Here is a 16,113-nt window from a genome sequence, read left to right as displayed (position 1 = left end):
ACAGCAAAAAAACTTCAGGACCAGACTCCAAAGAGAAACTGCTGAGCTCCAGTTCATTTGCAAATTTGACACCATCAGATCAGGATTAAACAAAGACTGTGAATGGCTATCCAACTACAGAAACAGTTTCTCCTCCCTTGGTGTTCACACCTCAACTGCTAGCAGAGCACCTCACCCTCCCTGATTGAACTAACCTCGTTATCTCCACACTGATATATACCTGCCTCTGGAAATTTCCATTACTTGCATCTGAAGAAGTGAGGTTCTTACCCACGAAAGCTTATGCTCCCAGTACTTCTGTTAGTCTCAAAGGTGCCACAGGACCCTCTGTTGCTTTTTACAGATTCAGACTAACATGGCTACCCCTCTGATAGGTTATGGAAGAAACACTGGAAATTCACAGCTGTGGTCTTCATTAATAGTTTTCGGGATGGTCATCGTCATTGTTTTTTGATGCATCTGAAGAAGTGGGTTTTTTACCCATGAAAGCTTATGCCCAAATAAATCTTTAAGATGCCACCAGACTCCTTGTTGTTTTCTGAGTTTCTGTAGGTAGAAGCTTTTCATAACATTTCTCTTAAAGCCCTGATCTTGCAGGTGACTCTGCCTGGCAGATCCTTGTGCCTGTGTGGATCCCAATGATTTCAGTGAGACTATGTAGGCACAGGGATCCACTCTCATGAAGTCACTTACAGGATCAGGGCCTATGTAATTATTTTTTTTTTAAAAGCCTTCAGTGAGGAACAATATTTCTCTTAAATGGGATAATGGCAACTCGAATTTTTTTTATTGACTTCAAAGTATATCTGTTTCTTAGTGTGCTTTTAACAGTTTGTCTTGAGTTTTTAAAAATTAATTAAAAACATATAAACTTTTCTGTTCCCCTGTTTATTAAGGGTCTTTCAAGGACAAAACTGCCTGCACCCAGAAACCCAAATCCACCCCTGTGCCAATGCTGAGTTTAAGTTTATGGACTGGGAGAGGCAATGAGGACAAGATGTTTTTCCTATCCTGGGGGCTGCCTGGGATTGCCCTGATGCCTGGTACAGATTAGAGAACCATGAAAATTGCCCCATAGACTTCAAGGTCAGAAGGGACCATTATGATCATCCAGTCTGACCTCCTGCACAATGCAGGCCACAAAATCTTACCCACCCACTCCTGTATCAAACCTCCGTCTGAGCCATTGAAGTCCTCAAATCATGGTTTAAAGACTTCAAGGTGCAGAGAATCTTCCAGCAAGTGACCCGTACCCCACGCTGCAGAGGAAGGCGAAAAACCCCCAGGGCCTCTGCCAATCTGCCCTGGAGGAAAATTCCTTCCCAACCCCAAATATGGCAATCAATTAAACTAGGGTTACCATATTTAAAAAATAAAAAAAGAGGACACTCCACGGCCCCTAGCCCCACCCCTTTCACACCCCCCGGCCCCGCCCCAACTCCGCCCTTTCCCCGCCCCTTCTCCAAAGTCCCCGCCCTAACTCCCCTCCTCCCTCCCAGCCACGCGAAAAGGGCTGCCCGAGCACTATCGGCTTTACGGTTTGCCGGGCAGCCTCCAGATCCTGCGCCCCCGGCCGGTGCTTCCCCAGCGCAGCTGGAGCCTGGGAGGGGAAGCGCCCAGCCGGGGGTGCAGGGTCTGGAGGCTGCCCGGCAAACCATGAAGCCGGTAGCACGCGGGCTCCGGGCAGCCCCTATGCCTTCGGACCCTGCGCCCCCGGCCGGGCACTTCTCCTCCCCGGCTCCAGCTGCTCTGCTCCTCCCCGGACTCAGACTTCGGCTGTGTTTAAGAGCCAAGCTGCCCGCGCCAGCACTACCGGCTTTGGGCAGCCCCCTTGACTCCGGACCCCAGCCGCCGGCCGGGCACTTCTCCTCCCCGGCTCCAGCTGCTCTGCTCCGGCGGCGCAGGGTCCGGAGGCACGGGGGCCGCCCGAAGCCGGTAGCGCTGGCTCGAGCAGCTTGGCTCTTAAACAGAGCCAAAGTCTGAGGGTACATCTACACTACAGGGGGGAGTCGATTTAAGATACGCAAACTCAGCTACGTGAATAGCGTAGCTGAATTCGACGTATCGCAGCCGACTTACCCCGTTGTCAGGACGGCGGCAAAATCGACTTCTGCGGCTTTCTGTCGGCGGCGCTTACTACCACCTCCGCTGGTGGAGTAAGAGCGCCGATTTGGGGATCGATTGTCGCGTCCCAACGGGACGCGATAAATCGATCCCCGAGAGGTCGATTTCTACCCGCCGATTCAGGCGGGTAGTATAGACCTAGCCTCAGTCAGGGGAGGAGCAGAGCAGCCGCGGGAGAGGAAGTGCCTGGCTGGTATTTTTCCCGGACATGTTCGGCTTTTTGGCAATTCCCCCCGGACGGGGGGGTTGATTGCCGAAAAGCCGGACATGTCCGGGAAAAACCGGACGTATGGTAACCCTAGTTAAACCCTGAGCATGTGGGCAAGACTCACCAGCCAGAGGCCCAGGAAAGAATTCTCAGTAGTAACTCAGATCCCACCCCATCTAACATCCCATCACAGTCCATTGGGCTTATTTACCAATTTGCTTGCCTGCTGGAATAGCCCTTGTGGGGTGTTGCAGAATAGCTAGGTGATAGGCAAGTCTCATCCCCACCCAGGGCAGTCCTGTCAAATGCACAAAGTAAAGAAACCACCAGTATTTTTCCATCTTTAAGTTATAGTAATTGTGGTGTATATTTATAATGATATAAAGGTGCAAATTTTTCAGATCGATGTCTAATTCTAAAGTTGATGGTGTTCTTTTAAAGATTTAATTCTCATGCCTCCTTCTCTCTGTGCCCCCTCCCCCAAGTTGGTGCAAGGAAATTGTTCTGCAAACAAGCCAACAACGGAGCACTTTGCAACATGGTGCTGGTGGGAGCAGTACGTGTTGTCCCCAGTGGGAAAGTCTACAGGCAGATCTTCGACGATGAGGTACAGAAACATCAGAGTCTAAGCCAAATTTATTGTTTTGTTCTTGCTGTTGTGAATTCAGTAGAGTTAGACCAGAGATGAATTTGGACCTTTTGGATTTTTGGTTTGTTTTAGCAGAAAATAATTTTAATGTCGTCAGGGTGCCCTCCCCAACAAACCTTTTAAGGTCCTGCTCTGTATCTTTTGAACCTCAGAATGTATTTGCCAAAGCTAAAATGTGCTATGTTAATGACATGGCAATGATGGATAAATTCAGAGGCTTAGTTTGCCAGACTCAGAAGGATTTGGCTAGTGTATACAGCTGGTCTAATTTTTAAAAGGAAAATCAGCATGGCTTAGTGGTTGGAGCATGGGACTTGAAGTCAGGGTTGCCTAATTTCTGTTCCTGACTCTGCCACTGACTTGCTGTGTGACCTTAAGCAAGTTACATAACCTTTCTGTGCCTCGGTTTCCCCATCTGTTAAAAGGGGGATGTTCTTGCTCATTTTGTAAAGAACCTTGGATGAAAGTGCAAAGTGTGCACAAAAATAAGTGCAAAGAATTGTTTATTACTTTATCTCCTATTCAGCCACTTTTATTCAGTGCAGCTTCTTTGATCTTCTCTGCCTTCAGTGGATTACTGAGAATTTTAACACCTTGATTATGTTTTTATGAAGGTGAACTTAGTACGCTCTCTGGAGGAAGTGAGAAACAAGGCAGAGCAACATAAGTTTCCTATGAACAGTGGAAGGATTCCTGTGGTTAGGGACTTGGAAATGTGTGCTGGGAAAGGACTGTTATCTCATCGCCAGCAGAAATGGGTTGAGGGAATGCCCAATGATGACTTCACTGAAAATCCAGTGTTGTACAGGTATAGATTGGAAGTATACATTTATAATTATATATGGTTATAGGTTGGGTTAAACCTCTTTGAAACTAGCGGGTATCACAGCCAACCTTCATTACTGATACATGTAAGAAACAGTTAAGCTCCTTTATGGAACCAGCTGAAACAATAGCAGCTTCCACCCAGAACAAAGGTACATGTCACCACCCAAAGCAAAGGCACATGTGGGTGGAGGGCTGTCAGTAGGTATTGTTTGGTGGAAGTGTGTGTGTCTGTCTTTGTGAGAGGAGGAGAAAAAGAAACAGCAGAGAAGCCGGGAGAAAAATAGCAGAAAGCCAAGGATGCAGCCAGAGCAAGCACTGGGAATGTGGCCCTGAGAAAGGCCTAGCGAGAGAACTTTTGGTCTAAGTGCTAGCTGGAAAGGGGCTTTGAACTGTGAGCAAAGAAACTGTCACCTGCTGTGTTGAGGGAAACAGGACTTCGTACATTCTTTGTAAATAAACAGGATTGCATCAAAGAAAGACCTGACTCCAACATCAATTTCTCCTCCTAACCAAAACAACCCACTAGACCCCCACATTTTGGCCCTAGCTACTCAGGTCAAAAAGGAGCAGTGAGGTTTGAGCATGGGACTGAAAGCTAGGAACTCCCTGAATTTTAATCGTGGTTCTGGCAATAACTCCCTCTGTAGCATTGGGCAAATTACTCAACTTCCATGTAACTCAGTTTTCCTAGCTGTAAAGAGGGGTAATACTGGCCTACTGCACATGGATTTGTGAGGATTAATTACTCAATGTTTGTAGAGGGCTGCATATTATGGTTTTCATTTTTAAAAGGTATTGTACTACTTTTTTATTTAAAATGGTCTAGAACTATGCACAATTTTCATTGGTCTTACTTTAAATTGCATTTATTTTTAGAAAAGTGACTATGTAAAAAGGGTTCCTTGCTAAATAGATTAATGTTTTGTATGTCTTTAAATCTGATGCACCTATTAACTATGAACAAAATTCTACTTCTGTTAGACCATTGGTGTAAATCAACTTCGGAAGAATTAAAATATTCTGTTCTGCTTCATGCATCCTGAACAAAGTGTCTGCTAAGTTCTAATTGCAGAATCTCTATTAACAGTCAAGATGTAAGAGGGGGAGAGATCATAGTTGGATTTACAGGTCCTAGGTGGACTTTGCAATGAGCAAAATAATCTTTGAACTTGTAAAGTAAGAATATCGCATCTGGAAAATCACTGAAAGAGAACAAATATGCTGTTCAGTGTGTGACCATAGCCATGACCAGAAGTGGAAGTAAAATTAAAATCCAAGTTGTACAAAAGTGATACCTGCATTAACAAAACTGACACATTTTAACCTCCCATGAAAGGTTTCTGTCTCCAATGCATTTGTAAAACCCGTGAGAGATGTTCCTGCTGGCAAATACCTGTTATCTGTGAGGGAAGTCAGATCTGTCCTAATTGAGAATTGGTCATCGCTCTCATAGCAGAACATAAGAAGATGATAGTTTCAGAAGTGATGCAAACAGTCTATCCAACTAGTGTTTTCTTTTTATCGAACAACCAAATAGAGAAATACATTGTGCCCCACTGAATGGAAGAGTCAGAGGGCAGAAAAATGTTCTAGTTTCAAGTACTTTTGCCTAAAGCTTGCCTTACTTTTTGTAGATTGCCTCTATAGTTAGTATGTATTTAAATCTGGGATTTGTTGATGTTATGTCATCGTATTTTGGGTTGTTTTCACCAAATGAGCTATGATAATTAATTAATTTGGCCCACTTCATCTGGGAAAATAACATTCATTCTGTGAAACACTAGCCCCTCCAAATTCACTAAAGTTGTGATGATACTTATGGTCATTTAGATTTTTTGGAAATGAATCTAATTTACAAAATGTGAAGCAATGCCTTTTGGAGATCCCTACTTTTCCTTGTATGGCATAGGTCAAGGCTTTCATCTCTGTTTCTATTTCAGGGAAATTACATTTCGAAAAGCTCAAGAAAGTGAAGATGTGATTGCAGCCCGGGAAGTCAGAGGCCTCAGTGATTTCATTAGTAAATTTTACTAACTTAAACTTGTTATTTTTTATGATACTTTAGGAATTTCCCAGATGGAGGGGAGGGAATAATCACAGAAACATTTATTGTATTTTTGTACTTGTTTGATTATTCAGAATGTATAGACATAGAGTCAAATTCAGCCCTAATATAAGCAAGCCCAAGTCCTTTGATGTCAGTGGAGTTTCACCTGTTTATCTGAGGAGTGAATTTAATAGCTTGTGTGCTTTTGTCTATTACAGAAACAAATATTAATAACAAACATTAAAAATCAGTATTTGGCTTTCAGAGAACCATTCTTTACAATATAATACGTATTAACCTTTACCCTTGCAGATTTTCTGTGATATGAAAAGCACTTTAACACTGTTTTGTTAAAAAATAATGGGCAAATATTTATCATAGAGCTCCCATATCTCACATAGTGTGTCACCTATTAAAATCCATATCTTTCCATTGTATACCAAGGGCCCCTGCCTTTCTCCACTACAAATATTCTCCAGATAATTATGTGATACTGCATTAATATTGGTTCAAGGTTCCCTCTGAATTTTTCACTCAAAAACTTGTTCATGTGTGAAAATTAAAGACAACGTTTTCTAGAGGCTGGAGCAGGGGAATGGGCATCAATATTTCCTGGGTTCTGTTCTGTGTCTTTACTATTTGGCAAGTCACTTAACAGCTCTTTGGCATAATTTTCCCCATCTGTGAAAATGGAGATAATATTCGCCTACCTTACAGAGGGAATGTGAGACTTAATAAATGTCTTCAAAGTGTTTTGGCATCATAGGATAAAAAGTGCTGTATAATTGCAGAGTGCTATTATAATCTGTGCCCTTTTGTATTGTGTAAGGATCTTTCCTGTTGCACAAAGCCCAGAGATCTTAATGTTGATAATGCGTTGGTGGCTACATTAGACATTCTGCAGCAACACATCCAGTCTGCATCATCTTTATTTTCTTCCTCGGCAGTTCCTGAGAAGACAAACAGCAATATCATTGAACGCCTCTCAGAGCGCAGACGAGGCCGTCATAATGAAGCAGTGGCTGTGTTACAGCAGGAGTTAGCCTGCATTGGGAGGGTGAGACGCTAGGTAGTCTGGAGTGTTACATAAGTGTCAAGGCCTAGTACCCAATATCTGACTCCTATACCTGCCTGTTTTAGGAAATGGAACCATTCATTTTGGAGTCTGGAAAGTTGCTTTTGACAAAACTGTCAGAATCTGATAGAGCTATTGAACTTCTGTTCAAAAAGATTGAAAGTGACACTGATCTGGAAGCCTTTTCAATCACAGTAAGGGAGTGTATTTGATTTAATCTAATTCTCTAGCTCAAGCCCTTGTCTCTCTTTTTTTTTTCTTTGCTTGCCATGTGTATATATAATGCCTATTTCTACCTCCTGCTGCAGTCGTATTTTTCATTTTTAGTTTTTCAATGGGACTGACATTACATTTCTTCTTACAGAGTTTTGGGGAGTTATGGGATGCCATCTCCCAGGAGTCTTTGTATAGAAGGCAGTGGATTAAAGAGATGGATGAAACCTTAATAAAGCTTGAAGTGGCTCGAGCTGAGAAAGTGAGCTAAAGTTTGAATGGTTATTAATTAACTGCTGGATTCAGAATTTGTTCCTAACCCTGGGTAAGGAGCATGTAGCAACTTGCTCCCTATGGGTAGTATTCTGCTACCGGCCCTGACCAGTAGCAGATTACTGCCTTCCTTTGCGGGATTATCCTGTCATTCTCTACCCACCTGCACAGGTGGGGAGAGATGTGTACCACATTCACAGCCTCTGCTTCCTCCCTCCCCAGTCCCGGCACCTGCAGCAGAGACATGAAGAGGCCATGTAGGTGTATGTGAGGTGTCTGATTCTTCCTTCTGCCGCTGCTTGGTTGTTCTAGCGTAAAGCCATGATCAGACCCTAAAGTATTTGTTAGCATGCAAATAAAACACCACCACTAGTAACTTCTATGTACTATCTGATTAGCCATTGTGACTACCAGTGTAACATTTCCAGCCTTTTAAACAATAGAAACCTCTTTAAAAGGAAGGGTTGCTCATCTTTTATTTATTTGGATTTATAAAATGCTTCACTCTAGGCACATATGCAAACGGTTGCATACAAAAACACATGCTAGTATTACAGTGGGAACCAATGTCAACAACAGAATCTTCTCAACTCATCAGGACTGCTATTTTTCTTTCACCCATGCTATATCTTTCTCAACTTATTCCCAAGGAACCTGGGAAAAGAAAGAAGCCTGGCTGTAATGAGTCAGTCACTGAATAATTCCATACATGATGGAAACAAGTAAACAAACAAAATCATCCTTGGCACTTAAGTACCTGTCTTCTGAAGTATGTTAGATCTCCTGTAACATTGATAATGAACAGTTTTACTTCAAGCTTCAACATTAGGTTATCACTTAACCTATTACTTGTTTTGCCAGTCTTTCATACGAACTGTATCAAAATATGAAATACAATACTGTTCATAATAAAAAGTCATTGCATGTATCAGGATCAGGCATATAGCGCCTTACCTATGAGCCATGAAACTGCTCTGTGCCTCGCTTTTCCCATCAGTAAAATGGAGATAATGATATTGCCCATCTTTTCAAAGCTCTTTTAAAAGATACAATAGTATCTTTTACAGATGAAAAGTATGGTATAAGTGTTTAGCAAGAAAACACTCATTGGTTAGGGCGCAAGCCAGGGATATGGAAGGCCTAGTTTCAGTTTCCTGCTTTGCAAAAGACTTCCTTTTCGCTCTTGAGCAAGTCACTTATTCTCTCTGGGTCCTAGGTCTGTCTGTAAAGTGGAGATACTAGTATTTCCCCATCTCACAGAGGGGTTGTGAGGATAAATACATTAAAACTTATGAAGTGCTCAGATGCTATACTAATGGGACAAATAAGTGCCTTATTTTCTTATCCCTATTTAAGAATCTCCTCACAACACCTCTGCGATGTACGGGGGAATAATATTCCTATTTTACAAGTGGGTAAATTGAGGATCAGAGAGTTGGATGAGTTGTCCAGAGCCACACAGGAGGTTGTGACAGTGCTAGAAATACAGCTCAGATTGTTTGACTTCCAGTCCTGTTCCTTAGCGACACATATACAGCAGTAAGAGGCTTGTGTGCCCAGTGCTGTTGTTTAAATGGGGCCTGAGATTTGGCTGTAAATGTCTAACAGGAAGTTGATTCAAATGTTTGACTTGGCTTGCAACCTGTCTGCAGTGATCTACAGCAGTAGCTCTCAACCTTTCCAGACTACTGTACCCCTTTCAGAAGTTTGATTTCTTACGTACCCCACGTTTCACATAACTTAAAAACTGCTTGCTTACAAAATCAGACATAAAAATACAAAAGTGTCACAGCACACTATTACTAAAAAATTGCTGACTTTCTCATTTTTACCATATAATTATAAAATAAATCAATTTGAAATATAATATTGTACTTCTATTTCAGTGTATAGTATATAGAGCAGTATAAACAAGTCATTGTATGAAATTTTAGTTTGTACTGACTTCGCTAGTGCTTTTTATGTAGCCTGTTGTAAAACTAGGCAAATGTCTAGATGAGTTGATGGTTCCCCCTTCCTCCCTCCCCCAGATGACCTCTGTGTACCCATAGGGGTACACACACCCCTCGTTGAGAACCACTGATCTAAAGGGTGACGTATATTAAGAAGCAGTTGATTTTAGTAATTCTTATTAAAATGTTTGATACAGCCATGTTTTTATTAACGGTATCACATTTTAGAAGAAAAATACAATAGTTTGTTTTATTTTAAGTCATACATCCAGCTTTGAATCTGTGCTATGACTGTGTATTTCAGTCAACTGAATTTTTTTTTTCTTTTTTTTTTTTAAAGAAACAAAACATCTATGTCTTATTTCAGATCACTTATCTTAAGAAATACTGACTTTTTGGGCTCTTTCTTTTTCTCTTTCCTTTGGTTTCCCAGATAAAAGATTTACTGAGGAAATATACCAAGATTCTGGAGGATATTTCTTATCTCTCACTCTCTGATGTGCACAGGTTCATACATACTGAAGCCATGGTAAATCTTTCATATTGATAGATGCAGTCATTCCTTTGTCTGAGAGGCTATAGAGAAAGTAGCAAGATGGAATATTCCCGGTGTACTGTAAGGAGTGATTAATTTTCTTCCTCTTTCAGTCTGGAAGTGTTAGTCACTTTTCTACCTCTCTTTCAAACTTATCATACCTCCTTAACAATGAAAAGATACAAGAGCTGAATCATCATTTCTCATAACTTTTTTCACCTGCAGTTTCCTCCATGCAGATGCTGTCTTATCTCTCTGACATACATCAGTATTTTCCAGTACTCAACAAATCATTCCATTCTGAAATATATAGGTCCATTTTATATACCTTGTTACTGTCTATTAGGGAAAGAAAACATCCTTCACTTTTAATATATACTGTTCCCTCAAGCTAAGTGCTGACAGCGATATGATCAAAATCAGAGCATTTGCTCACTCGTGTAATTCAACTGGGCATATTGTGTGAAGGCTTTTCTTTCAACATATTTTTATATTTATAGCATTTACCTTACTGGATCATACAACTGGGCCATTATGTCTAGTATCTTGCCTCTAAGGCTGTGCCTAAGATGGAAGTTTTCAAGAAATCTCCCACTGTTGCAGCTCCACAGCCATGGGACATTTCCTGACTGTAGACAAGGTCATCACTGTCTAATACCTTGTGCTTCAGAGGAAGTCTAAAACCCTCTCAAATTGCATATGGCTATTATTGTGCTATGTCTGAATCTGTGACTTCTTGATTTGTTCAGTGCTGTTCTTCAAACAAATCAGTCATCCCAATTTAGGAGGAGTGTTCTGTATTGTACAAAATACTCCTCATTTTCCCACTGGATTAAAAAACAATAGCTGTCAAATTTTTGTATGCTTTGTGCTGCCCTTTATTCCTCTTTGTATCTTCTAATACACAGATGATAAACCAAGCCCTCCTAGCCAATCAGAGGGCAATAGCCAAGTTGTTTGTTAATCTGATGGAGGCAGACCTGAAGAGGGAGCTGTCTCAATGGCTCAAGTGGCAAGAGAGGCTGAAGGACTGGAAAATCATACAGAAGGACTATGTGGTTCGCAGTTTCAGGTCCATACTTCTGCAACAGATTATATTTTTAGTAGGATTAAAACTAAATGACAAGACCCCATTTGTGTTTGTTACAAAATAATCTTTGATTCTGTTCTCTTTGTAAAGCTAACAGTGTTCAAGGAATTATGTTGGCATTTATGCTCCTTTTTAGTGACTGGGGTTAAATCTATCTGGTTCAAAATAACTTTTAGATGTCAAGATACAGATTGTCCCAAACATATCTTTATTTAAATGGTTACTTGTGTCCTGCAGAGAATTTATGGCAAGGAAGGAGGTAAAGGAACCCACAGCTGTAAAAAGAGACTTGGAGAACATGATAAAGGACCAGATTTCACTTAGTAGAAAGAGAATGGAGCTTCTGCAAGTACTTTGGTATGACGCGAGAGACAGAAAAAATGTTTCTTGCTACAATGAATAATGCACCTGATTTACCACTGTAAAATGGACCAACACAGTACTAAATGAGCCCCCAAACTTCTTTTTATCTTTCACCGGTGAGGTGATGCTCATGGTTTTCAATGGGCAGATTGTGTTGAATGAAGGGGTCATTAAATGTTTCATTATTAGCAACATCAAGTAGCTGCAAGTAGTGATGTACAGAGATGATAAGAAGGAGGGAAGGGGGGGACAATTGTACCAGGGACTGGAGCTCGGGCCCCCAAAATGTCTGTAACATCCATGTAGATAAAGTGAAATGGAAGGGGGGTGGCACCTAGCGAATATGATCTATCAGACCCCAAATTTCTTTGAATAAGCCTGATGTAAAAACTCTAAAGAAGAGAAGTCAGTGGCTCTGAAAGTACAGTATAAATAGTGGCAAGTCAGGATGAATGGGTAGGTGAAAATCCCATAACCCTAACTTGGCCTGACTGAAAAGTTTGAGTGCCTCTCTTGGGAATGGCGTGAGAATTTAGTATATAGTAAATAATCAGCAGAGGAGACAAAGGAAATCTCATACTGTATATCTGGGACACCTTCCATTCTAAACCAGAAAAGTTGCTATGTGTATAACCTATTAAAATATTGTAATTTTAAAGTAATGAGTCCTTTTCATTTTAAAATTAATATAGCAACTAAACAGATAACAATTCACCCATTTTCCAGAAGGCAGCTTTTTTGCAGAAATTGCAGGCATCTTTATGGTTTTGCCTTGCTGATTTGGCTGAAAATCTGTCTTCTAACAAACAAAATGTGGAAAAACAATAGTGCTATTATACTACTTCACAGTTTTAACCCATTGAGAACTGGAATGGATTATGTATGACATTGTGTCTCTTGTTTCCTATTTTGATAGTGATTTGTTGCCTCCGACACATTCAAAAGCTGAGATAAATGAATGGTACGAATCTCTTGTGGCTTTAAACAAGTATATAGGTAAGCAAGGAATTCACGACAATGAATTGGGATTTAAGCAATCATTTTATTTCTAAGGCCATGATTGAACTGTACTGTGTGTCTGTACATACATATGCTGTCCTGATCTTGGTCTCTCAGGTTTTTTTCTCTTTAGAATGAGAAAAAAAATTATCTAAAGTGTTTCCATCCTCTAATTTTTGCAGTATGCCTTGTCTTTCTATATGTGTGTCTTCTAGACTATAAACTTTCCAGGCAGGAACTGTTTTGATATTTGTAGCCTGTTTAGCAGCACAGACAGTGTTAGAATGTAATAAAAATAACAGTTCACCATTACTAAGCATAATGGCAAAAAAATTTGGGTAGAGGCAGCCTTGTGGTGTAGGCTGGTAATGCCCATACATGAGAGTCAAGCATGCCACTAGGGTAGAGTGAGGCTAGACACAACTGTTCAGTCATAGTCACATGTGCTACAATGTGAAATGATGAAGTCTTCACACTGGACTCTTATTTCCTTTCCTTCTTTTTTAAAGACACCCATAATGTGCAGCATATGATGATAATTCGCATCCAATATGAGAGAGTTTGCCAGGAATGTTTGGACACTGTACAGCTATGCAAGGTCAGTGTCATGAGAATGAAAGTTGCTGAATTTAGAGACCCAATGAAGGATTTTGGTAGCAGCAGATCATCCAGTATAATGTCTGGTTTGAGACCCACTATTTCAGCATGACAACACAAATTACTCACAAAGTTCTCTTTCATCCTGTTAGTCAAAACGATGTTGTGTACTTTTCTTCACAATAACGTGGCATTTGTATTTGGAACATGTAGAATAGCAGCAACAAATACTAATTTAGTGGAGGGAAGATGTTATGCTTATAAGAATCACACGGAATCTTTTTAAAGGGGATAAGGCAATACGCCGCGTTTATTGAGAGTACAATTTAAGCATTAAAATCAGCATATGCTTCCATTCACATGCACGCGCACACACCAAAAGATTCTGTAGCTGGATCTTAGTCACCAATCCTTAGTGTTGCTCTGTCAGTTCCAGTGGCCAGCTGAAACTGCACACGAGGGAGGGGAGCTGGGCCTCTGTTGAACACATTCAAAGCTCCGATGTTGATGCAGAAAGAACCCAAAGTCCCATGGCAATACACCCTTCTTTTATAGTAATAAGTTCCCATACAAGTCTATGGACCGTGCTGTGTTACACTGGAGCTGTCATTCATGAGGTATTCAAGGTTGCTTGTCGGGAGGATCCGCAGCTGTTTCTTATCTTGTCCCTCTGGCTCAACTCCTTATCTTGCTTTAGAGTCGTCAATCTGCCATCTGGGTGATTCTGATAATAAAGTTGGTGCCTCTCCACGCCCTTCTTGACCATCCGGCCCAGCTGTCCCTTCTCAGTTACTCAGTATACCATACGTTTTTCACTCACACACCAAATGTAAATAAGGCAATAATTACAGCCATAAAACTTCTGTCCTTCTAAGAACAATCATTAACACCATCAGCAAAGAATAAACTCAGAACAATTTCCTCTTACTAATTCAAAACTAGCAAAATGGGGTATAAAGCAAAATAAGCAAAATGGAGTACAATTTACTCAAGACAGTTTCTCCCCATTAGGCTTTTGGCCTACAAAGAGAGTCCACTACTTAGGCTAGGAGATTGAGAGTCAGGACCCCAGCATGGCCACGGTTTGCTCTGTGGCCTTGGGGAAATTACTTAACCTCTGTACCTCAATTTGTCCATATTTAAAATGGGGATAATACTACTGACCTGCTGCATAAAGAGGTTTTGAGGCTTAAATCCACATTTGTAAAGGGATTTGAGAGTTTTGGATTACAGACTATGCGTAAATACAAAGCATCGATTATTTACAGTTTTCTAGTATTTACAGTTCAATCACAGGACTCAAATATCACAGGCATTCATTTTCTGAAACTATTACTGATTGTTATAAACAGTATGTCATCAAAGACTTAGTGCTCTTCCTGTGGGAGGGGTATATACCCTCACCTTGCACACCCACTGCCTATTCCCAGCTTAATTTTTCCTCCACTTAGAGTTTCTTCAGGAAAAGATACTGAAGTTGGATATTTATTTCTAAAACTACCAGTTCAAAAGAAAAGAATGCATGTTACATGGTTCAAAAGACTTTGTTTAACCTCAACATGTTAACTGGGATGCCAGGTACATTAGAGAGACAAGGTAGGTGAGGTAGTATCTTTTATTGGACCACCTTGTGTTGGTAAGAGAGAAGTGTTTGAGCTTACATAGAGCTTTTGGTCCAGACTTGGAGAAGAGTCTGTGTAGCTCGAAAGCTTGTCTCTCTCACCAGCAGAAGTTGGTCCAGTACAAGATATTACATCATCTAATTTGTCTTTCTAATATCCTGAGACCAGCACGGCTACAACAACACTGCATACCAGGTACATGTCAATAACATAATATTCCTTTCCTTTAGAATAAACTGTTGAGTTTAAAAGTTTGCACAGAGAAAGAGGCTGAAACAGTTGTGAATCCTGACTTCTTCAAGATGGTTGGAAGGCTGCAGAGTCAGTTTGAACAGGAGCTGGAACAGATGGATGTACGTTTTCTAAGGCCATTCTTTTTATTACATCCTTAGAATAGTCAAATCTAATATCTATCCTGCAGTCTGTGATGGTTTAAAATTTCACATTTCATTTCATTATTCTATTGATGCTCTGTTAGAGAGTGTGCAATGATATCATTGACCTCTTATCCTGTAGAGACGCTTGAGGCGATTCAATGATAGTTCATAACTTTTGGTTTTATTTTTACAATAACTATATATGAAAACAACTGGCCTGTTGTGCTCCAGGTTCCAGATGGCTAAATGATTCAGGGCTCATGCAGAGCTCCACTTTGTGGTTGCTGCTCTTGGGAGGGATGGATGGACTTCTAGCTGAAGTACTAGCTGGGAATTGGACAATCTAGTTTTTATTCCCGACTCTGTCACTGACTTGTTGCGTGACCTTTTGAGATCATAAGATGGAACATAATGTAAAGTGCAAAATATTATTATTTTGTTGGCCTCTTCTATTTGTTTACACTAGCTATTGTTTTTAACCTGTGCTAATTCTGTGCTAATTTATATGGGAAATGAGATGAGTTTCCTGTACTATCCACCAACGATAGATGACGTGAATATTTTTTTGTTTGGTAAATGATCTGAGCTTTAGCCATATGTATATGTTTTATTTTGATGTATTTACACATGAATATTAGATGTTAGAAAGCTATTTTTCCATCCATTGTTTTGGAATAATAAAGTATTATAGTACATATACTGATATCAGTTATAAATATCATAATCTGAAAAGTGATGTACAAGGCTCATCCACTTTGGCACTTTGTTTTAGATTTTATCAGTGGTGAGAAAAATGTTCATTGAATTTACAGGACTAGAAAGGAAAAAAGAGTAGTTCAAATTCAGAGGCTGTGCAGTTGTTCTTTCACACTCTGGGGTTCTAAATACCTTTCCAGGTTCTCATGCCTTGCTCTTTGTCATGGTATCTAAGGGCTTCCAATTTCTGAAGAGTAGGTATTGGACTACTACCTACCCACCCCCGTCCAAACAGCATTGTGGTGCTATCTTCTAATCATCTAATATGTCATTGAAAGTGGTGCTGCTAGAAATTATATTGTTGATGGAATGGAATTCCCACTAGCACAGTTGCAAGAACAGAATGGATGGTAGTGACATGAAAAAAGATGGTGTTCTCTGATTCTTGATATACCTTCTGCTTTA

At 40.5% G+C, this 16,113-nt stretch overlaps 1 protein-coding gene across 1 annotated transcript in view; it reads left to right on the top strand.

The window, feature by feature from the left end:
• The first annotated feature begins 2,788 nt into the window (after nucleotides 1–2,788).
• CCDC180 (coiled-coil domain containing 180) overlaps nucleotides 2,789–16,113 on the top strand; it is a 37,906-nt gene continuing 24,581 nt past the window's right edge. Inside the window, exons 1-12 of the mRNA XM_034752019.1 lie at nucleotides 2,789–2,939; nucleotides 3,596–3,789; nucleotides 5,750–5,829; nucleotides 6,804–6,913; nucleotides 6,997–7,125; nucleotides 7,296–7,406; nucleotides 9,803–9,898; nucleotides 10,813–10,976; nucleotides 11,232–11,351; nucleotides 12,274–12,353; nucleotides 12,866–12,954; nucleotides 14,806–14,928. Of these exons, the coding sequence (XP_034607910.1) occupies nucleotides 2,871–2,939; nucleotides 3,596–3,789; nucleotides 5,750–5,829; nucleotides 6,804–6,913; nucleotides 6,997–7,125; nucleotides 7,296–7,406; nucleotides 9,803–9,898; nucleotides 10,813–10,976; nucleotides 11,232–11,351; nucleotides 12,274–12,353; nucleotides 12,866–12,954; nucleotides 14,806–14,928 (1,365 nt within the window). The 5' untranslated portion in view covers nucleotides 2,789–2,870. The remainder of the gene's footprint in view (nucleotides 2,940–3,595; nucleotides 3,790–5,749; nucleotides 5,830–6,803; nucleotides 6,914–6,996; nucleotides 7,126–7,295; nucleotides 7,407–9,802; nucleotides 9,899–10,812; nucleotides 10,977–11,231; nucleotides 11,352–12,273; nucleotides 12,354–12,865; nucleotides 12,955–14,805; nucleotides 14,929–16,113) is intronic.

This window comes from Trachemys scripta, chromosome 17, assembly GCF_013100865.1.
Source record: "Trachemys scripta elegans isolate TJP31775 chromosome 17, CAS_Tse_1.0, whole genome shotgun sequence".
Classification (NCBI taxonomy): domain Eukaryota; kingdom Metazoa; phylum Chordata; order Testudines; family Emydidae; genus Trachemys; species Trachemys scripta.
The sequence above is the reverse complement of the archived record's forward strand: the minus strand, read 5'-3'. Positions and strand labels throughout refer to the sequence as shown.